At 59.9% G+C, this 23,915-nt stretch overlaps 1 protein-coding gene and 1 long non-coding RNA gene across 8 annotated transcripts in view; one reads left to right on the forward strand and one right to left on the reverse strand.

Annotated features, from left to right (window-relative positions):
• Positions 1-999: 999 nt before the first annotated feature.
• CFAP100 (cilia and flagella associated protein 100) overlaps positions 1,000-23,915 on the forward strand; it is a 52,014-nt gene continuing 29,098 nt past the window's right edge. For 3 of the 7 annotated variants that reach the window (XR_009492277.1, XM_059879670.1, XM_010818006.4), the window contains exons 1-14: positions 1,000-1,086; positions 1,460-1,570; positions 1,912-2,020; positions 7,941-8,015; positions 12,611-12,711; positions 14,456-14,642; positions 16,589-16,656; positions 16,728-16,891; positions 17,079-17,159; positions 17,458-17,639; positions 19,242-19,274; positions 19,355-19,481; positions 21,305-21,356; positions 21,429-21,580. Coding sequence is in view for 6 of the 7 variants with exons in the window: in XM_059879670.1 (XP_059735653.1) it covers positions 1,933-2,020; positions 7,941-8,015; positions 12,611-12,711; positions 14,456-14,642; positions 16,589-16,656; positions 16,728-16,891; positions 17,079-17,159; positions 17,458-17,639; positions 19,242-19,274; positions 19,355-19,481; positions 21,305-21,356; positions 21,429-21,580 (1,310 nt within the window). In the remaining variant the exon portion in view is untranslated. 7 annotated transcript variants of the gene reach the window in all.
• On the reverse strand, positions 20,305-21,498 carry LOC107131704 (uncharacterized). Its single transcript, XR_001494809.3, has 2 exons — positions 21,413-21,498; positions 20,305-20,826 (listed from the first exon to the last, which is right to left on the reverse strand). It is a non-coding gene; the product is annotated as an uncharacterized lncRNA (long non-coding RNA).

The following is a 23,915-nucleotide window of genomic DNA, read 5'->3' on the forward strand; positions in this document are numbered from 1 at the left end:
GGCAGGGCTACAGACTCAGGCCGGCAGCCGGATCATTGGGACTGTAAGTCTCCCCCGACTTTGGGCAGACCCAGAACAGACCAAAGAACTGCTCCCGCCTCAGGCAGAGCCGGGAGTTGCTGGGACTCAATGGCTCCGAAGTACTGGCCTGCGGATTGTCCAGAGGCCCCCAGTGGCCCCTAGATGCCTTATATGTTAGTCACTCAGTCGAGTCCGATTCTTTGCGGCCCCATGGACTGTAGCTTGCCAGACACCCCTGTCTATGGGATTCTCTAGGCAAGAATAATGGAGTGGGTAGCCACTCCCTTCTCCAGCAGATCTCCCCAATGCAGGGATAGAACCCAGGTCTACCTGCATTGCAGGTGGACTCTGTCTGAGCTACCCTTGTCAATCTATAAATCCCTGAGATGAGATGTGTGGGCAGAACTGATGGCCATGGTCAAATCTCACGGAGGGGCCTCCTGCTGTTTGGGGGATAGGGGACCTCGCGGGGTGGGGGTGGGGGTGGGGGGTGAGTCTCGGCGATCGAGCGCGGACCCCTCCCTGTTACTGACAGGTGTGCCACCCTGCCTTCATCATGCGTCACATGCAGCCTGTGGAGCGGCCGATCTCCACTCGAGTCAGCACTGAAGTCACCTTCGCCAGGCGGGCTTGTCGGCGCCCAGATCGCCGGGGCCGCAGCCCGGGTCCTGCAGAATGTTGGCTTCTGTAACTAGTTCCCAGCACGTGGGATGCTGCGGCCCGGGACCACAGTTGTCAGAGCCGCCCCTCCTGACTGTAAGGTTCACTCGGCAGGAAGAGGCAGGTAGGTGGTGCAGGTGAAAAAAATCAGTCAGGAGAATGACGGAAACAGCAAGATGGGCGCAGACTGGGAAGGAAGCCCGCGCATGCTGGGCGGGGCGAGTCCTCTCACAGCGCAGCCCCTCTGCAGCGCCGGCGCAGCGGGGAGGCCGGAGCTTTTGTGACGTCACAGCCCCGCCCTCCTGGAGAATGGTTGCCATGGCGACGTAAACCGGAGGCCTGGGCTCGCGAAGCCCCGGGGCAGCAGCTCAGAGGCTTCGGAGGGAGCGCCGGCGAGCGGAGCGGGTGGGTGCGCTAGGGACCTGAGCGGGAGCCACGGGCGGGGTCGGGGCGGACACCTCGCGCGCCCCTCCAAGCCCCTGTCGCAAGGCTCCCTGTTCCTTACTCATCGCATAGCCAGCCGTCTAGCAACCCCTCTTCCCTTCAGGCCCATGCACCCTCTCCACACGCCCAGACGGGCCAGACGAGGGTGTGGGGAGGCCCGGCCCTACTACAAGCCGAGTACCCCCCGATTCCTTTCGTGAGGCTGCAGCAGGCATGCGGCTGGAAGGGTACAAGCTTTGGAGGCAAGGAATCCTGGGCGGGATCCCAGCCTCGGCCTTTCCTGGCTGTGACTTTGGACCGTTTGCTACTCTGTTTCCTCCTCTGCAAAATGCAGACTAGCTCCGCAAATAGTGAGAAAAAGCGCCGCGGTGGGGCCGAACGCTTGATGAGCCACCAGTCAGTGCCTTCTCTGGTTCTCAGGGAGCTTACCTTCTAGGGGAACTAGGTAATCGACCGTTGTTAGAGGGATACACCAGCTATTGGCAACTGGTCAAAGGGAAGAGGATGGGGTGGTGGGAAGATGCTTCTGGGGAGGGCCGGGCCTGAGTGCTGGTCGAGGGTGGGAGGGGCCAAGGCTCGGGCTGACCGTGGGTGGGCGGCTCTGCGAGCAGGACTAGCCCTGGGCGGCTGGAACCACGCGGGGGAGAGGAGGGAGGCGCGGCGGGTCGGAGCTGCAAGCGTCGTCCTCGTGGTGAGCCTTGGGCAGGCGCCCGCTGTTCTCAGCAGCCGTCGGCGGAGGGCGGGCTGCGGGCTGGACCCACCGGCTCAAACGCTGTCTCTCCCCAGGTTGGGAGTCTCCTCTAGCCGATGTCAGGTTTCTCGGTGCACGCTTCCTCCTCGGCGCCGATGTCCGAGAACCTGCCTCCTATGGTCTCCAAGAGCGTAACTTTCAACAGTAAGTGCTGGGCTGGGGAGGGCTTGCGCAGCGTCAGAGGCAGCCTTGGGGGGCCTGGGACGGTGGGTTCAAGGTGGAATCAAGGCGACAGAGATTCTAAGCCAGGCCACGGACCAGAAATCACAGGCTTTGCCGAGTTCCCTAGAAACTCCATGCTGTAATCCCTAGGGCTGCTGTAGCCAAGCCCCACCCCAGCCTGGGGCTTAACCCTCAGAGTTTATTGTTTTACAGCTGCCCGGACCAGGAGTCCCGGGCAGGGATGCTTCCATTCTGAGGCAGGAGGGGACTCTGTGCCCTGTGCCCTCCCAGCTTCTGGTGGTTTGCTTGCGCCCTCTGGTGGTGTTTGGCTGGTAGGAGCATCACCTTGGTATCTGGCCTCATCTTCACTCCATCCTCACGTTCTGCGTCTGTGTTCCTCTATTCCCCTTCTTATTAAGGCTGTGCTCACGCCCAGCGTGACCTCACCGGAGGTACATCTGCAGCTACTCTTTTCAAACAGGGTCGCATGCTATGGTGCTGGGCGTTGGGACTTCAGATCTTCAAAAGCATTCATTTGAGGGGGGAACACAGTTCACCCCAAGACAGGCCTCGAGGAGGGTGCCGCAGTGGAGGTGGGGCTCGCTCAGCCTTCCTGCAGCCTCAGCTGCTGGCCAGCCCCTCGCACTGGAGGCCCGCACCTCCTCCCCGGGGCTCCCGCTGAGTGGCCCCGGGCATGGCCGCGGGGCTGAGGGGCAGAACTGGCCACACACCCTCTGCTTCTGTTTACTGCTCCTGAGCTTCTGATTCCAAAGGGTGTTGAGAGCCCCCGTGTGAAACTCCACCTGCTTGGAGGCTCCGCTGTGTTCTCTCTCCCTCCAAGCCTGACGCCTGCTGTGCTCACACCCTGCACACGTCCACACAAATGCACGCACGGCCTGTCCTTTTCTCATACCAATGGCCACACAACAGAAACGCTCCCTGTGCCTTCTTCCCCGTTAACCCAGATGCTGTGCAGACTGCTCCTTATCAAACCTCGAGCTCCCGTAAACCTTTAGTGCTTCCAGCAAAGGCGCTTCCCCGTGTGCGGGTACCAGTCTCTGCTGGTGGCTGCGGTCCATGGCTGCCCCTGTTACACTGTGTGCTTTACCCCCTCCCTTTTTCTCATCCGCTCTGCTCCAGAGTAAACTGAGAAATGAAGAAAGGTTGAACTGGGGTTACCAGAAAAAAGATAGCTTTGAAATGTTTACAGATAACAAAATAACTCTAAATGCGCTCACACAAAACAATGCAACATAAGGGTGCTGTTGACTGAAAAAATATTCGCAACCTACAAGTTCAGAATTAGGTTTCAGTCCCTGGGGATATTTGGGCTTCCTGGGTGGTGCTAGTGGTAAAGAACCGCCTGCTGATGCAGGAGACTCAAGAGACGCACGTTCAATCCCTGAGTTCGGAAGATCCCCTGGAGTAGGAAATGGCAGCTCACTCCAATATTCTTGCCTGGGGAGTTTCGTGGACAGAGGAGCCTGGCAGGCTACAATCCATGAGGATGCAAAGAGTCAGACATGACTGAGCACACACAAAGGTTGAGTTATGTTTTATTCAGTGAGAATCTGTAGGACTTCAAGCCTGGAGAAACACTGAGAGAACTGCTACGAGGAGGGGAGGGGAGGAGGCGGGTTATATGGAAGTTTTGCAACCAAGAGCAGGTAGTCTGAACATCAAAGATTATTGTTAACGAAAGAAAATCAGATAGCCTGGGTTAAGGAAGTTAGCGCTTTTCCAAGTGTGGGGAGACGCGAGAGTCTGGGCTCGCTGAAATCGTTCCTCTCCTGTGCCTGTCAGCTCCATGGGGCCCGTGTCCCTCCTTTACCCTTGGCGCTGGTACCCTGGGATCGCAGGTATTGTTCTCCTTCCTGGGTGCCCTGGAGGGCAGGAGTCACTTTAGACTGTGACTTCCTTGTTTATTGATGTGGCGGAAAATACTCCATTCTCAGAGGGGAGGGTGCTCTCGGCCATGAGCTGGGGATGAGGTGAGGTGCCAGGGGAGGAGACAGAGGCCAGTGCGCACCAGCGTGTAGGGCCCTGGGGGCAGGGGGAGGACCGCTTGGCTGTGCTGGGATGATGGAGACAGCCCAGGTATACGAGCGTGTGACTGGGGCACCACTCCTCCCACCTTGAGTGGGGGTGGGGGTGGGGGAAATGGCCACAGCTCCATCGAGACATGGCTATTCTGTGCCCTGGCGTAGAGGGCAGAGGACCTCGGTGGGGAGCTTGGCCTGGAAGAGGGGCTGGCCACACCAGAATGGAACCCAGGCTCCCCAGGCAGGGCTGGTGGGGGCAGGGCTGCAGGACCCCTGCTTCTGGGAGACACGGCCTGTGGCTGGTCCCCCTGTCTCTGGGGGCTCCTGGCATGCAGGCCAGAACCCGCCTGAGCCTCTTGGGTCGAGGGGTGGATTAGGGGGGAGTGATCACTGAGTGGATGGTGGTATCTCCTGAAGGCGAGACTGGGCGGGGCAAGGGGTCATTCCTGGTGAAGGAAGCTCACTGCTAGGGTCTAACCTGAGCAGGCTGGTGGGGGGGGCGTGCTCCCCCATGTCTGCACCTCCCGAGCTGGGGACGCCCCCTCCCTGCGTATAGGCGTCCCTTCCCCCGTCCGCTGCTGACTGTGGGGGTGGGGCTGGATGCAGTCCTTTAATTTGGTGATTTAGGGAACGTGGTTTTAAGCGCCCCAGTCTTAGTCTGGGGAGCTGCAGAATCGGGCTGTCTGAAGCCCGGGCTGGGCTGCGTGTGGGCGCGCCGGCTCTGTGCCTGGCACTGTGCTGCAGTACAGAGGTCAGGGGCACAGAGGCAGGCCCACTCTCAGAGGGCTTGGGGCAGAGTGACCTGCCGCTCTCCTCTCTGCTCCTTGGACAGACCAGGCAGTCCCTGCACAGAGTGCCCCACCCGGCCCCCCACGAGCGTACTCAGTGAGCCACCTCCCCAGCCCACCATCCAGGGCTTTCCTGGGGCGCCCACACCTTCCCCACCCTCCTCCTTCTCCAGCTTTATCTTCTAGTAGCCCTGGCCCCCTCCCCCGGCCAGTAGACTGTCATCTACCTGAAGGCTGGGGGCTATTTGTATGCTTCTAAGGCTGCTGTCTTTTCCAGAACCCGGTATACAGGAAGCCCACAATGAAATTCTGTTAGGCTGCAAGCTTTCCCCAGGGGTTAGGACCTTCTGCCACTGCTTTCCAACGCCATGCTGAGTTCAGCTAGAGCGTTTAGATGGGGACGGAAGCAAGACTCTGCTCACAGATGACGTGATCCTGTATGTGGAGAATCCCTGAGAAAGCTGTGTGCTCATACATGAATGTAGCAGCATAGGAGAATACAAGATCAACATACAAACATGAGTTGCGTTTCCATATTCCAGCCACGAACAGTCCAACTTGGGCATTAAGGGGCCGTTCCATTCATGATGGCATTGAATAGAATAGATATCCAGAAAAGGGGTGATGTCGTGGGAGATGACCAAGCAAGAAGACCCGGGAGTCAGTCTCTCCACCAAAATGACTTTCCAGCAGGCGGGCGCTGACAGAACCCTGGACAGGAACTCTCCGGCTTCCAGGAGAGAAGTTAATGCCAAGGTGGGGGGATTCGGGGGATTCTGGCATTTTATAGCGTGGCTCCAGCCTCCAGCCTCCAGCCTCCAGTCCAGCAGCGGTGGGGAGGGCGGCCTGAGTTCAGGAACTCTCCAGCTTCCAGGAGAGAAGTTCATGCTGAGGCGGGGGGGTTCCGGGGGACTCTGGCATTTTGTGGCGTGGCTCCAGCCTCTAGCCTCCAGCCTCCAGCCTCCAGGCCAGCAGCGGTGGGGAGGGCGGCCTGAGTTCAGGAACTCTCCAGCTTCCAGGAGACAAGTTCATGCCGAGGCGGGGGGGGTTCCGGGGGACTCTGGCATTTTGTGGCGTGGCTCCAGCCTCTAGCCTCCAGCCTCCAGCCTCCAGGCCAGCAGCGGTGGGGAGGGCGGCCTGAGTTGCGTGGCTTGCTGATGCCAGTGTTGGAAGGAGAAGTCAGTTCTGACTCCACGTTGGAACTGTTTCTTTGACTTGCTTTCTGTCACTGTTGCCACTATATCATACGGAATGGCCTGCCTCGGAGAATCCTGCCCCCTGCCTGGCTGTTAAACAAGTGCCTTTGTCCAGAACTCTGTGCACCTGTGGATGGCAAGGAAGAAACTGACACATCCCCCGGCCCGAGACTTGCCATTCTAGGAGACGTTTGCAAGATTAATGGCCTTTTCATGTTGCTTCCTCATCTCCTGCCATCTCTGATCTATAAAAGAACCTGGCATCCAGACCCCATTGTGTGGTTCATTCACTCAATCGTGTCCGACTCTCTGCAACCCCATGGACTGCAGCACGCCAGGCCTCCCTGTCCATCACCAATTCCCAGAGTTCACTCAGACTCACGTCCATCGAGTCGGTGATGCCATCCAGCCATCTCATCCTCTGTCATTCCCTTCTCCTCCTGCCTTCCCAGCATCAGGGTCTTTTCCAGACCCCACAGGATGGTTATTCCGAGGTGCCAGCCTACCGTCTTCTCGATCTGCTGGCTCCTGATTCGAGCTTCTTTCTCGCCTCAGCCCCTCGTCTCTCGGCTTCATTGGCCCTCGTGCGGCGAGCAGAGCTACTGGCACTTGTAAACACCAGGGTGGACAGCAGGGATCGTCCTCCACGTTGGGCCGAATGATTGCTGAAGGGCCACACAGGGGCTGGAGCCACTTCCCTGCCACGTCTGTTGGTGGGAATTTAGAAACGGGACCCCTTCTCTTGCTTTGGAGCCACTGTCTTAAGGAAATTATTTTTACAAATTTTATTTATTGATTTATTTTTGGAGAAACCCAGCCCCCGTCGCAGCCCCATCCAGGAGCACAGACCCGCGCCTTTCGCTTGCGGCACCTGGGCCATGGGGGTTTCTGGAGGGCAGGAGTGCCCAGGCTTGGGGCAGGTGGGCGTCGGGCCTGCGCTGTCCGAGCCCACCTCCCGTGTCTCGGTTTCGTCTGTTACCAAGAAGCAGCAGTGTCTCCTGAGTCTTGAAGGGACCGCTCCAGAGCTGACCCAGGGAGGCCCCAGGTGGGGTGAGCTCCTGCTGTCCTGGACAGGCGGGCACGGGGGAGATGCTGGGAAGAACCCAGATGAAGGAAGGGCGTGTGGACAAGCGCCATGGTGGCGAGAAAGGCACCTCGAAGAGGGACACAGAGCCTGCACGGCGGGCTGGGCCTCAGGAGTCAGGGCGTGGGGGCCGTGGGGGCTGGTGAGGACAGGTGCTGAGCGGAGGAGGAGGGCCTGGCTGTGGGTCTGGGGATGCTTGAGGCACGGATTTTGCTGAGCTCCAGGCTCCTGTAGGGCCTCTGGGGGATGTGTGGTGAGTTGTGGAGCGTTGGGGGAATTCAGTGCTGAGTGGGGTCATCTCCACAGACCAAGTGACCAGCGGGTAACGGCAGCCACCCACCTGCTCTCTCCCTTTGTTGCCTGCCTGCCTCAGGAGGCGCCGTGGTGTCAGCTGACAGGGGAATGGCAGGGACGGGGTCTCCGCGTCTTCCACTGCAGCCCCCGGAGGCCTGAGGAGGCTCCTAGCAGAAGGGTTGGCTGGGCGGGCATCAGAGGCGCAGAGCCTGTGGCCTCTGTGAAAAGCCGTCCTGCTCTGTCCTTAGGAGCAAAGGGGAGGGGTGCCCAACGGGAGTCACAAGATGCCGTCATGGGTCAGGCACGTGTGCTGGAACTTTTGTGGCCGTTTTTTTGCTCAGTCCTCAAAACTTCCTGGCAAAGTCAGTGTAATCATCTCAGGTGTGGGAGCTAAGGGTCACCTGGCAGCTGAGGCCCTAGGGCTGGGCCATGCCGCGTGCACAGCTGCCCCACGCTGCTGCCTCTTTTGCTGTGGCTGTCACCGTTGTGTCTCCCCAGAGCATGGCCCAGAACCCACGGACAATAGTGCTTCAGGCTCCGAAGAAAAGAAGAAGCATGCGAAAAATGGCAAAGGTAATTCTGGGCCTGGGGGTGCACGCCCATCGGGGGGGGGTGAACTCTCACTCTCAGGGACCTGGGGGTGCACGCCCATCAGCGGGGGGCGAACTCTCACCCTCAGGGACCTGGGGGTGCCCGCCCATGGCGGGGGGGCGCGAACTCTCGCCCTCAGGGACCTGGGGGTGCACGCCCATCGCGGGGGGCGAACTCTCACCCTCAGGGACCTGGGGGTGCCCGCCCATTGCGGGGGGCGAACTCTCACCCTCAGGGACCTCGGGGTGCACGCCCATCAGCGGGAGGCGAACTCTCACCCTCAGGCCCCAGATGGCCTCAGACGTAGCTTCTGGTGGGAAGGACAGTGAGAAAAGCTTCTGTTTTCGTTAGAAACTAGATTACTGAGACCTGAAGTAACAGGAACTAAGCAACGAAGTAGGATTGAGTTTTCCTCCGGTAATGAGAAGTGTGGAGGCAGGCCAGGGCTCTGTGGAGCTCTACCAAAAGCAGTCCTGCAAAATCTTCCAGGCAACAGGTTCTAAGTCTTTTTGCTCGACCTTCTTTACTTTCGGGTCTTTCAACCACAAGGTTGTTGCCTGGTCATAAAATGGCTGCGGTAGCTCCAGCCATCACATCTGCTTCCAGACAAGGAGAAGGAGGAAACAGAAGGGCTAACTCAGCCGTCCTTGGGAAAAGATCTTCCTCAGAAGCCCCACCCAACAGTTTCTTACCACACTCCATTTGTTATGGGGCCATCAGTATCTGCAAGGGAGGCTGAGAAATGTAGCTTTTCACTGAGTTGCAAGGTTGCCACCTGTTAGGAGATAGAAAGGGATGCATCTGGCAGCCACACACCTTGTCCTCTGGGCCCTGCTGTGTCCTCCATGCCTGGACTCCCTCTTGGTTCCTAGGCTGTCCCCACCCCCAACCCGGCCCCACAAGCCAGTCTGCTGCTCCTGCAGAGGTGTGCAGCTCTGAGCATGTTCCCTGAGCCTGCCTTCTCTGGCCAAGCTCCCACCCTGGGGCTGGGCTTCCCTGTCCACCCTGCCCACCCCCACTCCCTCTTTCTTTTAGTTATCAAAATCCAAACCTGCCCAGTAGAGACTGAAGGTCAGTGAACTCGTGTGCTCGTCACCAGATAGGAAGCAGATAAGATTTAGCCACGTTTGCTTCACCTATTCTTCTCCTCTTTTTACTTTTTTTGTCTTTGCCAGAATATCTTACTGTTTCAAAATTTGTTGTCTTTTTTTTTGAAGTGTAGTTGAGTTACACTGTTGTGCTGTATAGCAAAGTGATTCAGCTATATACATATATACATTCTTTTTTATATTCTTTTCCATTATGGTTTATCCCAGGATATTGACTATCTGTGCTGTACAGTGAAAGTGTTACTCCCTCAGTCACATCTGACTCTTTGCGACCCCGTGGACTGTAGCCCGCCAGGCTCCTCTGTCCCTGGGATCCTCCAGCCAAAAATACTGGAGTGGGTTGCCATTTCCCCCTCCAGGGGATCTTCCCGACCCAGGGATGAAGCCTGCGTCTCTTCCATCTTCTGCTGTAAGGTGGGTTCTTTACCACCAGTGCCACCGGGGAAGCCCTTTTTGGGTGCGCTGGATTTTAGCTGGGCACACGAGATCTCTGTCTTCATGGTGGCACGCAGGGTCTCTAGTTGGCAGCATGTGAAGCCGTAGTTGCGGCATGCGGGGTCTGGTTCCCTGACTAGGGATCAAACCCGGGCTCCCTCCTTTGGCAGCACAGACACTTAGCCCCTGGACCACCAGGGAGGTCCCTGTGGCCTGTGTGAGATGCCACGTCTGTGTATTATCATCAGGTATTTGTCTTTTTCTTTCTGACTTCACTCAGTGTGATAATCTCTGGTTGCATCCACATTGCTACAGGTTTTGCCAGGATAAACTCCAGACGTCATTTCATTCCTGCAGTGTGCATTTTTCAAATATCAGGATCTTTCTCACATGCCCAGAAGCAGTGAACCAGACCATCATCGGATTTACCCAGTTGTCTCAGGAACGTCTTCCCACAGATTTGTTCTCATCCACAGTCATTTGAGATCTGAGCGCCTCAGTCTTTTCTAACCGAGCAGTGCAGCCTCCGTGTCCTTTTGCTCCCTGGGCTTCTGGTGGAGAAACGGTGTGCTCATCCGATAGCCTGTCCCTGTGGCGAGCACGTCTGCCCCCTTCCTGGTGGTGTCACTGAGGCTGTTTCTGTGGGTCCTGCATTTCCTCTGGCTCAGCGTTAACCAGGCTTCCTGAGAGAACCTGTGTCTGCCTGTGTGTGCACAGACCCCTTCCCAGTGGGCTCTGTGCTCTCACCTGCCTCCCTGGAAGCCACCTGTGAGCGCTGGGTTCAGCCTGATCCTGCATTGCTGATTCCAGCCGTTCACCCAACAGTCTCTTCCACCCATGATGCTTGCATTGAGCTGAGCATGACATTAAGGGTCAGGGGTCTGCACTGTGGCTTGCGGTCTGTCTTCACTGAGGCACCATTCCTATGCAGTGCGGTGACAGCCTCCAGGTTACAGTTTGATCCATTTTGATAAATGTGTACAACTCTGGGTACAGCCTCCACCCCGTTTGCCATCTAGAACATTTCCCTCCTTTCTCCCGAGGATGGCTGATGGTCTGCTGTCCCCATCAGTTCAGTGCAGTTCAGTCGCTCCGTCATGTCCGACTCTTTACAACCCCATGGACTGCAGTGCACCAGGCCTCCCTGTCCATCACCAACTCCCGGAGTTTACTTAAACTCATGTCCATCGAGTCAATGATGCCATCCAACCATCTCATCCTCTGTCGACCCCTTCTCCTCCCACCTTCAATCTTTCCCAGCATCAGGGTCTTTTCAAATGAGTCAGTTCTTCAGAGCAGGTGGCCAAAGTATTGGAGTTTCAGCTTCAGCATCAGTCCTTCCAATAAATATTCAGGAGTAATTTCCTTAAGGATGGACTGGTTGGATCTCCTTGCAGTCCAAGGGACTCTCAGGAGTCTTCTCCAACACCACAGTTCAAAAGCATCCATTCTCCCATGCTCAGATTCCTTTATAGTCCAACTCTCATATCCATATGTGACTACTGGAAAAACCATGGCCTGCCTGCCACTGGCCAGCTGCTGGGCACCCTCGGAGCCCCTGAAGCTCCCCTTCTGTCCTTGTTCATCTCCCCACCGGTGACGGGGCCTCGCTGGAGGCAGGAGCTCCCCGCCCTTCAGCACCCCCTAGAGTACGGGTCCTGTCGCCCCTCCTCTTCCTTCCTGCTCTTGTCCTGCCTGGTCACGTGGGGTCCTGTTAGGAGTCTGAGGTCCTGGCGGGTTCAGCAGGGGCTCTGTGACAGCCCTTCCATTTGCACATGCATCGCTGATGCGTCTGTGGGGAGAGATGGACTCCACGTGCCCCTCCTCGTCCACCACCTGCTGTTCTGAGGCTGTTTCCCCTGCGCGTACCAGGAGGACTGGAACTGCTGCTGGGATGTTAAACTTCAGAAGTTGTCACGAACATCTACCAGAGTGACTGTACCAGCTCACAGCCCACCACCAGGTTGTGAGGGCTCCGGTCACTTCACGCTGCTCCAGCCCTGGGCACCAGCCCTTCCTTTCTGGGTTACCTGGGCCGCTGGGCATGCGTTAGCATCCCATGTTCCCCGTGACCAGCGAGGGGACAAGCTGTGTTTACGGGGCATTGATGATTCTGTGCTATGAGGCACAAGCCTTCCGCCTACCTTTCTACTCGGTTGTCTGTCTCCTTATTTTAATAATTGCTGGGCTTCCCTGGCTGCTCAATGGTAAAGAATCTGCCTGCTAATGCAAGAGACGTGAATTCGATTCCTAGGTTAGGAAGGTCTCCTGAAGAAGGAAACAGCTAATCCATTCCCGTATTCTTGCCTGGGAAATCCCATGGACAGAGTCCATGCGGTCGCAAGGAGTCAGACATGACTGAGCACATACAAATTTCCTTTTAATTTGAAGATTTTTTTTTTTAATGATGAACCCTGTTTCTTCTAAATCGAGGGTAGCAGGAGAGCAACCATATTGTTGAGCCATCAGGTTAGCACCCTCTGTGTTCCATGCTCTCTGACACCTGGTGAGCTGGGCTGGGGGAACATCTCCCTCATGCCTGGGTTGGGGGCAGCAGGACGGGGTCCTTGGCAGCCCCAACCTCCCGAGCAGCCCGGCACTCTGCCCTCGCTGCTCCTGGCGGCTCCTGCAGGGACGGAGCCACTTTGCTGGCCTCCCCGCCCCCTGCAGGCAGGCCGCGCACACTCCAGGGTCAGTCGGTTGCATCACTTACAAAGGGCAGGTGGAACTTCTCTTCCTTATGGCCCCAGGGTTCCTGAGACTAAATGCGAGGACAGAGGGCCAGGAATGTAGCAATATCTGTGTTACACGGTCTCTCAGAGGCCAGGGATGGAAGCTGAACAGGCTAAACCAAGCAGGTAAGTTTATAGAGCTGGGAAGTCCAGGCACGGACTTCAGGCACAGCTGGATCCGAGAGAGCGTCTGCTTTTTGCGCCTGCTTTAGTGGGTACTTCCTCGCTGGGTGGCAGGGACGCCAGGACCCTGGAGGCACAGATCGCCCCTGGTTCTCTAACGGGACCTCTCCCTCCCCAGCGTCCAAGAATGTTCCTGACCAGCCAGCGAATCCTTTCCACATGTCCGGGGACGTGGACTTCTTCTTGCTCAGAGAACAGGAGCGGAACAAGTCTCTCTTGGTGAGTATCTGGGGGGAGCCTGCCCGCCTCGGCCAGAGCACTGGTCCCCCGCACACTCGCTCTAGGACAGTCGATGGCTCACGCTGCCTGTGAAGGCGCCTCGACTCCGCCTGGCCCCGGCTCTCTCCTCCTCCTCTTACCAGCGTCACCGCTGCCATTCCCGGGCTGTCTTCAGGGGGCCCCCAGGGAGCGTCTGTCCCAGAGGCTTAGCCAGCGTGCCTCATCTTCTGTGGAACCTGGTGTAGACGCCATCCCCTCCCGACACCCTCTCTGGGCCCCAGGCCCTGGGAGAAACCCCCGCATGCTCTAGCCTTGCACAGTCCCCTCTCACTGGACTTCCTGGGGGCCAGACACGTGCACACACACGTGCACACACACAGCTGTGTCTCTGCGTGCGTGGGGGTCTCAGGGTCAGCCCTGTCCCCAGCGCACGCTGTGTCTTCACGCCGGCAGAGTCTCTTGCACCCCCATGCGCCCAGCTAGTCTGCCCCTCCACTGCCCTGCATCATGACGGACCTCACCCCGCCAGGCTGAGGGGACTCACCCAGTGGGCCGTGTTTCTGGGACACATGGTCAGAGGCACAGGCGTGGCCAGTGTCCCGGGCTCCCTCAGGGGTGGCCTGTGTGCCCCCAGCTCAGGGCTCAGCCTCTGAGATTCCTCAGGCAGCGGCTCCCTCTGCCACCCCGACCAGGACCAGGGACACTTGGGGATGGGTAGGGCCTCCGGCTCCAACCCAGACCTGATCAGGATTCCGTGGGGTGCCAGTCATGCTCCCACCTCCCGCCTGGACGGAGGGGCGAGAGGTGCTCGAGACGTGCACCCGCACACGCGTGCACACACACGCACAGACACACACACGCAGACACACACTTCCCCCCCATCCAGCAGCAGCGCAGCCTGGACTTCCTTCTGCCAGCCTGGACCGGCCTCAGGGACCCTCTGCCTTCCTTCGGGGCCCTCTGCCCGCCCTTCCCACCCCACCCCCCCAGCACAGCCCCAGCCTCCTCACTCTGAGGAGCCTCCCAGTGCCTTCCACCTGCAGACCTTTTCCGACTGGAATCCTCGCGGGTGACTCTTTCCGTTTTCTTGTACCAGGACACACAAGTCAGGGCCCATCACGCATTAGAGGGGAACGGGCGTTGTTACTGGCAGGACCAGTGGGATGTCGGATTTGACCAGGGGAAGCCACATGCAGGCTCAAGCCAGCAGCATCCTCAGGGCCTGGGTGGCAGGAGGGGTGGGCACTAGGCCACCGGGAAGAAAGCACCCCCCATCCTGAGACCCCTCCCAAGTGAAGGACTGGGGTGCTTCTGATCCCCAGTGACCCCCAGCCCCAGGTCACCCCCAGTAAGTAGCGAGCTTCCTTATCAAACTTGGAAACTCTGATGATCCAGCTTCTTTGAGACTTGGTTTGTCAGAGTTAGAAATCACAGCCCAAGACACTCGGTTTAAGTATGACCTTCAGATGGACGAGGCAGTGAGCGTGTCCCTGCAACCCTGGACTGGAATTACATCTGACCAGGGTTCCCCAGTTCCTCTGGTGCCCTGCCTGCCTGCACCCCGTTCTCTGCACAGAGATGCTCCCCACCCGAGCGCTTCCCCCCTGCACAGAGCACACGCGCGGGCCCCCACACCCCTCCAAGTGTGCACCTCCGCCTGTGCGTGTCCTGATGGGACAGGCGGCGGGGAGGGGCCAGTCCGTCCGTCCCCACCCAGCCCTGCCCTCCTGCCCGCCTCCCACAGGACCGCGAGCAGAAGAAGCAGCTGCGGGTGCATGAAAAGATGACCTACTCGTCCAAGGTGTCTGCCAAGCACACCAGCCTGCGCCGCGAGCTGCAGCTGGAGGACGAGACGGAGGACCAGGAGGAGCGGGCCGAGCAGCTGCGCAGCTTCCACGAGCAGGTGGCCTGGAAGCTCGCCATGACCCGAGGTGCACCCCAGCCCTGCTCTGTGCCCCAGCCCCGGTCTCCAGGCCCGCCTTTGCCCTTCCTATAGAGCAGTGCTTTTAGCGGGCTTGAGCCATGCGGGGTTGTGGTGTGGTGTGTGTATGTGTGGGGGGCAACAGGCCTTCTTTATGCCTGACCTCTGCCTCCCAGGCCGCAAGGATCAGTTCCAGATGGACTGCCACCCTAGCAGCCTTTAAACCCTGGCGGTGTGTGCAGTCGGAATGCTGAGCTGCGCCGTGAGGGCAGGCTTCACTGTGTGTCGAATGTAGGCATCTCACCTGGCTTGTCTGTCCTGGGCAAGTCAGCTTTGTCCTGCTGCTGCCTCTTCTGCTGCTGACTAGCCTCGTGGGTCCCGGGGTTCAGTGTCTTCACTCACTGCATGTAGTGAGAGGCAGCTGTGTGTGAGCTGTTGTTATTTTCATCACCCGGTAAGAAGTCTGAAGGGCTTCCCTGGTGGCTCAGATAGTAAAGAATCTGCCTGCAACACAGGACACCCGGGTTTGATTCCTGGGTTGGAAACATCCCCTGGAGGAAGGCATGGCAACCCACTCCAGTAGTCTTGCCTGGAGAATCCCATGGACAGATGAGCCTGGTGTGTGGGCTACAGTCCATGGGGTCACAAAGAGTCGGACATGACTGAGGGACAAAACAAGGAAGTCTGAAGTACTAAACATATGCATCAGTGTTCTCCCGATGAAGTATAGACCAGTAAGCTTGAAAGAACCGGTTGAGGTCAGAGTCCTGGACCCCTTGGGCTCTACGGGCCCTGAATGTGAACATGGAGAGACCCCGGCCTCCGCCCCTGACCCCGAGGCTTGGTATGTGGGTGGGAGCCCTGAATGTGAACATGGAGAGACCCCGGCCTCCGCCCTGAATGTCTTTAACGTTTCGAGTGAGGCACTCTACCTGTGTCTTCTCTCTGCCTCCACTGCCTGTTGTTGCTAAAACCCGGGAGTAGCAGGGGGCATCCAAGTGGGCAAGACTGGACCCAGCAGGTCTGACTTCCTCGAGGAGTTCAGGATGGCCAGGCCAGGCGTCTCGACTTAAAACAGGCCTCCTGGATGCGGCACGTCCTTCTGGAAAGGAGCGGGTTTGAGGACAAGGCCGAGAGCCCACCGTTGCATCCACAGCGGGGGCACCCCAGCCCGTGCTCTCAGAAAGGCTGGCAAAGAGGCCCCGTGGGCCTTGGCCCCAACTGCGATGCCTCGGTGCTTGTGCTCCAGAAGGCGGCCCTGATGGCCATCCCAGCTTCCTCCCACCCAGCTGAACCCTGCCAGGGTGGACTTAGCCTCTGGGGGCTTGTACGTGTGCTCAGATGCTCAGTCATGTCTGACTCTTTGTGACCCTGTAGACTGTCGCCCCCCAGGCTCCTCTGTCCATGGGATTTCCCAGCAAGAACACTGCAGTGGGTTGCCATTTCCTCTCCAGGGGATCTTCCCAACCCAGGGATCAAACCTGTGTCTCTTGCATCTCCTGCCTTGGCAGGTGGATTCTTTACCACCAGTGCCGCCTGGGAAGCCTTGCTGGAGGCTTAGGGCGCCCCAACTAGAGATCTTGCTGCCTTGTTTTCTCTCTCACCACCCCATCCTGTTACTGTCCTGGCCAATAGACCTTTCCTCAGGACACCAGCCAGGTGAAACTTCCAGGGTGGGGTGTCCAGAGCCTCATTCTAGGGAGAAGGGTGCTACAAGCAAGAGCAACTGCAGTCAGACCCGAGGAGGGACTTCCCACCTGGCCAGACTCCAGCCATGCAGACTGCTCTGTATCTGCACAGCCTGGGGGCAGAGCTCGCTCTGTTGTGGCCCCTGTTGTGACCCAGGCCTCAGGGCGGGCGTAGCGCACCTCCTGGCTCACAGGTCCCTGGCCACCGCCTGGGGGTGCTGCTCCCACTGCCTGCTCATCCCCAGATGCCTCGTGCCTTTCACTGCAGAAAAGAAGCTGGAGCCCAACAACATCAACAGCTACGTGGACCAGAACCGGCAGATGTTTCTCATCCAGGTAGGCTGGCTGCCCCATGGGCCCCGCGCCCTGTCCCTGTGGGGCCCGCATGATGCCGCTCCCGCCCTCAGTACGCCCTGGACATGAAGCGGAGCGAGATCCAGCGGCTGGAGAGCCTGGCGGCCCAGGAGGAAGCCGAGCTGGAGCGGGCGGAGAAATTCCTGGAGAAGGACGCAGCCCTGTTCGATGAGTTTCTCAGGGAGAACGACCGCAGCTCCGTGCAGGCTCTGAGAATGTGAGCCCCTGCCTGGGCCTGGCCCAGGCCTGCACGCCCACCACTCCCCCATCCCGCCTGCAGTGGCCGTGGACAGACCCCTGCCCTCAGTTCAGGCCCCTGCTTGGCAGCTTCCCTGCCTGCAGCCCTGACTGAAGGCAGCGTGGATGCTCCCCTGAGCCCCTTCCCCTCCGCCCCCCTCCCCCAGGGCTGACAAAGAGTCCAAAGCCAAGATGGAGAAGATCCTGGAGATTCGTGAGCTGACCACCCAGATCATGAACATCAAGAGGTGAGTTCAGGGGGCGCACTGGCCCCTCTGTGTCTCCCAGGGCCCAGGGAGCTCCGTGTGGCACACTGCTCTGCACCCTAATCATGTCCAGGAGCCCCAGCCTTGTGGGTGGCTGAGGCCGAGACGTGGGGCAGGGCTCACCCCAAGGCCCTTCTGCCCTGGGAGTGGCGGTGACCTGGGGACTGAGCTGTGCTGCCCCGCAGGCCGGCCCTCTCGCCCACATGCAGGGTCCGGGCTGCCTCCCCTCCAAGGGGCCCAGGGATGGAGCCTGACCTCGCCTGTCCCCTCCCGGGTGCAGCGAAATCTCCAAATTTGAGGACATGCTGCAGCAGTACAAGGTCTACAAGGACTTCCTGTACAAGCTGTCACCCAAGGAGTGGCTGGAGGAGCAGGAGAAGAAGCACTTGGCTCTTAAACAGGCCAAGGAGGTGGTGGAGGCCTTCAAGGAGAGCCTGCTGCTGTCTTCGGTGGGGGACAGAGGTAGCAAGGAGGGGCGGGTGCACGTGTGTCCGCTGGCCAGGCCTCCCCCTCCCCAGAGCCCCCACGCCCTCCAGGCCTCCCCCTCCCCAGAGCCCCACCCAGGCCTCTCCATCCCCAGAGCCCCACCCAGGCCTCCCCCTCCCCAGAGCCCCACGCCCTCCAGGCCTCTCCCTCCCCAGAGCCCCACCCCCTCCATGCCTCTCCCTCCCAGAGCCCACCCCCTCCATGCCTCTCCCTCCCCAGAGCCCCACCCCTCCAGGCCTCCCCCTCCCCCAGAGCCCCACCCCCTCCAGGCCTCTCCCTCCCCAGAGCCCCACCCCCCTCCATGCCTCTCCCTCCCCAGAGCCCCACGCCCTCCAGGCCTCCCCTCCCAGAGCCCCACCCCACCCAGGGCCTCCCCCTCCCCAGAGCCCCACGCCCTCCAGGCCTCTCCCTCCCAGAGCCGCCACCCCCTCCATGCCTCTCCTCCCCAGAGCCCACCCAGGCCTCTCCATCCCCAGAGCCCCACCCAGGCCTCTCCCTTCCCCAGAGCCCGCACCCCCTCCATGCCTCTCCCTCCCCAGAGCCCCACCCAGGCCTCTCCATCCCCAGAGCCCCACCCCCTCCATGCCTCTCCCTCCCCAGAGCCCCACGCCTCCAGGCCTCTCCATCCCCAGAGCCCCACCCAGGCCTCTCCCTCCCCAGAGCCCCACGCCCTCCAGGCCTCTCCCTCCCCCAGAGCCCCACCCAGGCCTCTCCCCTCCCCAGAGCCCCACGCCCTCCAGGCCTCTCCCTCCCCCAGAGCCCACCCCCTCCATGCCTCTCCCTCCCCAGAGCCCCACCCCCCTCCAGGCCTCTCCATCCCCCAGAACCCCACCCAGGCCTGTCAATTCCTCAGAGCCCCCCCAGACCTCCCCATCCCCCAGAGCCCCCCACCCTTCTCCAGGCCTCTCCCTCCCCAGAGCCCACGCCCTCCATGCCTCTCCCTCCCCAGAGCCCCACGCCTCCATGCCTCTCCTCCCCAGAGCCCCACCCCCTCCAGGCCTCTCCATCCCCAGAGCCCCACCCCCTCCAGGCCTCTCCATCCCCCCAGAGCCCCACCCAGGCCTCCCCATCCCCAGAGCCCCACCCCCTCCAGGCCTCTCCATCCCCAGAGCCCCACCCCCTCCATGCCTCTCCATCCCCAGAGCCCCACCCCCTCCAGGCCTCTCCATCCCCAGAGCCCCCACCCCCTCTAGGCCTCTCCATCCCCTAGAGCCCCCCACCCCCCAGGCCTCCCCATCCCCCAGAGCCCCCCACCCCCCTCCAGGCCTCTTCATCTCCCAGAGCCCCCCTACCCAGGCCTCTTCATCTCCCAGAGCCCCCCTACCCAGGCCTCTCCATCCTTCAGAGCCCCCCCACCAGGCTTCCCCATTCCCCAGAGCCCCCCACCCTCCTCCAGGCCTCCCCATCCCCCAGAGCACCCACCCCTGGGTCAGGCCTCTCCATCCCCCAGAGCCCCCCCAACCCCCACTGCTCAGCCCACAGGCTCTGGGAGGTTGGCCAGCTCTCTGAGCAGTCCTGCCGCTTGGGGAGACCCTGGGCAAGTACTTGGGACCCTGAGCCTCTCCTGGCTTCCCACAGGACCAGAGACCAAGGGCAAGCTGAGCTCCAGAGGTATGTGGCGGCCCCCAGCTGGAGGAGCCTCTCTCTGGGCGGGGGGTGGGCAGGTGGACAGCCCCCTCTGCTTCCCCCAGAGGGGCAGAACTCCAGGAGGCCTGCCAAGCTCCTGCAAATGATGCAGCTGCACCAGGCACTGCCCAGCACTGCCAGCCAGCAGCAGGGCACCCTGCCCAGCATGCCCAGCAGGGTGGAGTCCAAAAGGTGAGTGGGCGTGGGGAGGGAGTGGTGGAGGAGACTGGCCTGCTGGGGAGTGGCCCCCAGTGGCACCAAGCTTGGGGTGCCTGGAACAGGGGAGAGGCTGAGGAAGGGCCGTGTCCAGCCTGGAGGGTCTAGACTTAAACGTAAGCCTGAAAATCGAGGTGTTTCCTGAGCAGACGCTTATGTTCGTGTGATTTGGTGAACTTGAGTTTGGGGTGGCCCACGTGGGTGCTGCTGGGACAGTCAAAGGTGCATGGAGGAGGCAGCTGGGGGGATGCTTGGGAGAGGACCCACCTGCCTGGACCCTCAGAGTCCAGAGTGCTGGCCGGGGGCTGACAGAGCCCCTAAACCTTGAAAGGGAAGCAGGAAGTCTGGATTTTCATATACAATATCCCAGACTTTAGTCATGACAGTTATTTTCAAGTCTTATGCAAAACACGGTAAGGGACAAACCAACCGGCCAGATCCAGCCCCGATGACTCACCCCGTAGCCCCTGCAACACCCCCTCGGGGACCACTGAGCCACCCTGGGACCTGTCCTGAATGTCTTCCTGTGATTCCCTGACACCCCTGCCCCCACCCCCGCCACTGACCACAGGACACGCCTGCCCCACGCCGCCTCCGGGGCCCCTGCTCCTCCAGCGGTCACTGTGCACCCCAGCCTCTCTTGGCGGGCTCCCCACGAGGTGCGGAGGGGCGCGGGAGCCTGACAGCCAGGCAGGGCTGCACCCTCGCTTTGCCTCGAGTCCCCGCCCTGGGGTCCGGGGCTGCAGAGGCCAGGAGGTTTCAGCAGGGCGCCGACACGATCAGACTTGGGTCTTGTACCTTTCTCTCTGATTTTGTGGCGCGCTTGGCGAATCACCAAGCCCAAGGCCAGGCACGTGCAGAGGTTAGCTCTGGTCCCCGTAACCCCTCCGGGCAGGGCTGTGGTCTCCAGCTCTGGGGGCGGATGTGCGTGCCTCCTCTGGCGAGATGTCCTCAGCCTTGGAGCTCCCGGCGGCAGGGAAGGTCCCTGGGAGCAGAGGTCTGGGACCTCGGCCTGCCAGCCCCGTGACCATGGCCACTGTGCACATTTGGGCAGGTCGTGGGCCGCACAAGGCATTTGGCCAGGAGGCCGAGTCAGAGCTGAAGCCCAGCCCGGCCCCAGGCTGTGTCCCGGAAGGAAGTCTCAGAAGGGCACCTTCCAGGCCAAGGGTGACCCGGGCAGGCGGCCGGCTTTCTGATGGCAGGTTTCTCATGTGGCGATTCAGTGGCACCTGTGTGCCTGGGGCTTCCCTGGTGGCTCAGGCGTTAAATCTGCCTGCCGATGCAGGAGATGCAGGTTCAGTTCCTGGTTTGGGAAGATCCCCTGGAGGAGGAAATAGCAACCCATTCCAGTATTCTTGCCTGAGAAATCCCATGGACAGAGGAGCCTGGTGGGCTGTAGTCCATGGGGTCGCAGAGTCGGACATGACTCTGACTACACAATAAAATCGATGTGCATACAGCTGTGAGAGGGGCCAGCGATGACACGTCCTAAGGAGGGAGCGGGGCAGCGAAAGCCCAGGTGTGAGGGAAAGAGCAGGGACCAGGGAGGGGCCTGGCAGTGGGAGCCGTGGGTCTGAGGTCGGGTTGGCTCTTGGATTGCAGGAAGGAGCTGCTGGGGCGGGAGTCTTGAGGTAGGAGCCGCGCTTTATTCTAACTAGAGTGAGAGGGACTGACGGTGCGGTGTGACCGCTGGGGGCTGAGAGGAGGCTGGAGCCATGGCCTCGGCCACCTGGGGGACAGAGGATGGGATGAAGGCTGCTTGGGGAGGTGCCCCAGGCCCCGACCCCGTGTCCCCGCAGGTCCAGCTCCACCCTCCCTGTGCAGGATGACCTCGACAGTGACGATGAGGAGGTGAGTGCCGGCTCCCTCGGGGCTCCGGGGCCGGGCCTGCTGAGCGGGGGCCTCACCTGGCTCTGCTCACAGGAGCCGGAGCTATACTTCACAGATCCGCAGCAGCTCCTCGACGTCTTCACAAAGCTGGAGGAGCAGAACCTGTCTCTGGTCCAGAACACCCAGGAGATGGAGGAGGCCCTGGAGGAGCTGAGCTTCACCCTGAAGAACACTCAAACCCGCATGTAGGTCTCAGGGAGGGCTCCGTTGCTGGGCGGCCCACCCTGCCCTGTCCGTGGTGCTGGCCCTGCCTGCTCTGGGGAGAGGCCGTGTCCTCTTGGGCCCAGACCTGAGGTTCAGAGTGGGCCAGGCGGGTGGAGCCCTGAGGGGCTGACCTCTCCCCACCCTGGAGCAGCCTTCAGTCGGAAGGGGGCATCTCCACGAACACCCCCCAAGGTGGTTTTGTAATGTTTATTTTACTCAGCAGTAAAGAATCTGCCTGCAGTGCGGGAGCTGTGGGTTCCATCCCTGGGCTGGGAAGATCCCTGGAGGAGGAAATGGCAACCCACTCCAGTATTCTTACCTGGAGAATCCCATGGACAGAGGAGCCTGGTGGACTGCAGTCCATGGGGTCGTAGAGTCCGACAGGACGGAAGCGACTGAGCACATGCACAGTTATTTTACTAACGATTATAAAGATTAGCGCTGTTCTCTGTTCTTTAATAGTAACACGGGCCAAGCTACTTGACTCTCCAGCCTTCGTCATGTAGTGTTTTCTGCCCAGCACTGGCTCAGAGTAAGCTTTCTGGAACAGAGAGGCCTCAGTTTTGTTGTTGACACCAAGCCCTGCAGGCCCCGTTTGGGCAGGGTCTGGCTCCAGGTGAGGCCAGCTGGGAGCAGGGGATCACCTCTTTACTCCCGAACCTTGGAGTAAGCACCCATTCTGGATCAGGCCAGGGTCTGGGCCCTTCATGAATAAGGTGAACCGTGCCCCATGAGCTGGCAGCCCAGGGGAGCCAACTTAGAGGCTTGCAGATTTGCCTTGTGGGTAGTAACACGTGCTAGGAGTAGAGAGTCCTATGAGGAGGCTGGAGTGGAGGTTGGCGGCAGATGGGAGAGGGTAGGGGAGGCTCCCAGGGAAGGTGTCCTTTCAGCCACGGACTTCCTGAGTGATGGGACACCACAGGGACTCTTGGGGGAAGACGGAGCACATGCAGAGGTCCTGAGGTGGAGCCAGCCCACAGCTTTGACTGTGTGCTCACGTCCTGTTGACCGACATCCTGCCTTGGATAATTTCCTACCAAGAGTCTCCGGAATAATGCTGAAACATGAGCTCTCAGGAAAAACTGTGTTTCCTGCCAGTGCAGGAGATACAACAGACTCGGGTTCGATCTCTGAGTTGGGAAGACCCCCTGGAGAAGGGAACGGGTACCCACTCCAGTATTCTTGCCTGGAGAGTCTTGCAGGCTCCAGTCCATGGGGTCAAAAAGAGTCGGATGTGACTGAGCACATACACAGTGGGCAAAAAGCATCTTTTTATCCCAAACACCTGGGAAAGAAATAGAAGAACAAAATCACCTGCCCCCCCCCCCAACAATCTGGTCCATGTAGAAGGAGCGCTGGCTGCAGGGCCACTCTCGTGTCCAGGCAGTGGATGTGGAGGAAGCTCTAAGGAACAGGCTGGACTCTTGGCAGTCAGGTACCACCAGGCAATGTCCTGCTGACTCTGCAGTGGACACTCAGGGTTGAGGGGAGGCCCGGCCTCTGTTCTTATCCTAGGTGACCTGCTTGCCCCCCATAAGGGCCCAGGCCTGGAGCGGGGGTGTGTGTGAGCTGCAGGTGGTCCCCCTGGCCACCCGCCTCTGAAAGCCTGGGGGGGCTGGGCGGGCCAGCTCCACCCGCCTCACACTCAGCCTCCTGGCCTCAGCCCCACAGCCATGGGGCTGCAGCTGGAGGGCTGCCAGGGGGCGGAGGCCTGCACCCCGGCGCCCGTGCTCGCGACAGAGGGCAAAGGGGCCGCTCCCGTGGCACTTTGCCTAAACACAGGAAAGTGTCGGTAGCTCTGTCCACCTGGGTGGAGCTTCAGAACCACCATAGGGCACGGGGCACCTCTAGGCCCCACAGGCACAGCTGGCTGAGTGACCAGTGTCCTGCTCACTCTGGTCAGGACTGGCATGCTGCTGCCCATACTGGCCAGACCCATGTCAAGTATAAGAGCCAGGGTTCCTGCTCCAGAAACCCCAGCAGATAATGCATGTCTGCCATGAACATGAAAGACTTAAGAAAAATTTAATATGTTTCATATAAAAGGTGATTGTTGCAATCCTATCCCTAGTGAAAATGAAAGTCGCTCAGCCGTGTTTGACTCTTTGCAACCCCGTAGACTATACAGTCCATGGAATTCTCTAGGCCAGAATACTGGAGTGGGTAGCCTCTCCCTTCTCCAGGGGATCTTCCCAACCCAGGGATCGAACCCAGGTCTCCTGCATTGCAGGCGGATTCTTTACCAGCTGAGCCACCAGGGAAGCCCGTAAGAGGATTATAAACTCGGGCTCGCAAAACCCTGTCCAGTGAATGTCC

Source organism: Bos taurus, chromosome 22 (genome assembly GCF_002263795.3).
Source record: "Bos taurus isolate L1 Dominette 01449 registration number 42190680 breed Hereford chromosome 22, ARS-UCD2.0, whole genome shotgun sequence".
In the NCBI taxonomy this organism is placed as follows: domain Eukaryota; kingdom Metazoa; phylum Chordata; class Mammalia; order Artiodactyla; family Bovidae; genus Bos; species Bos taurus.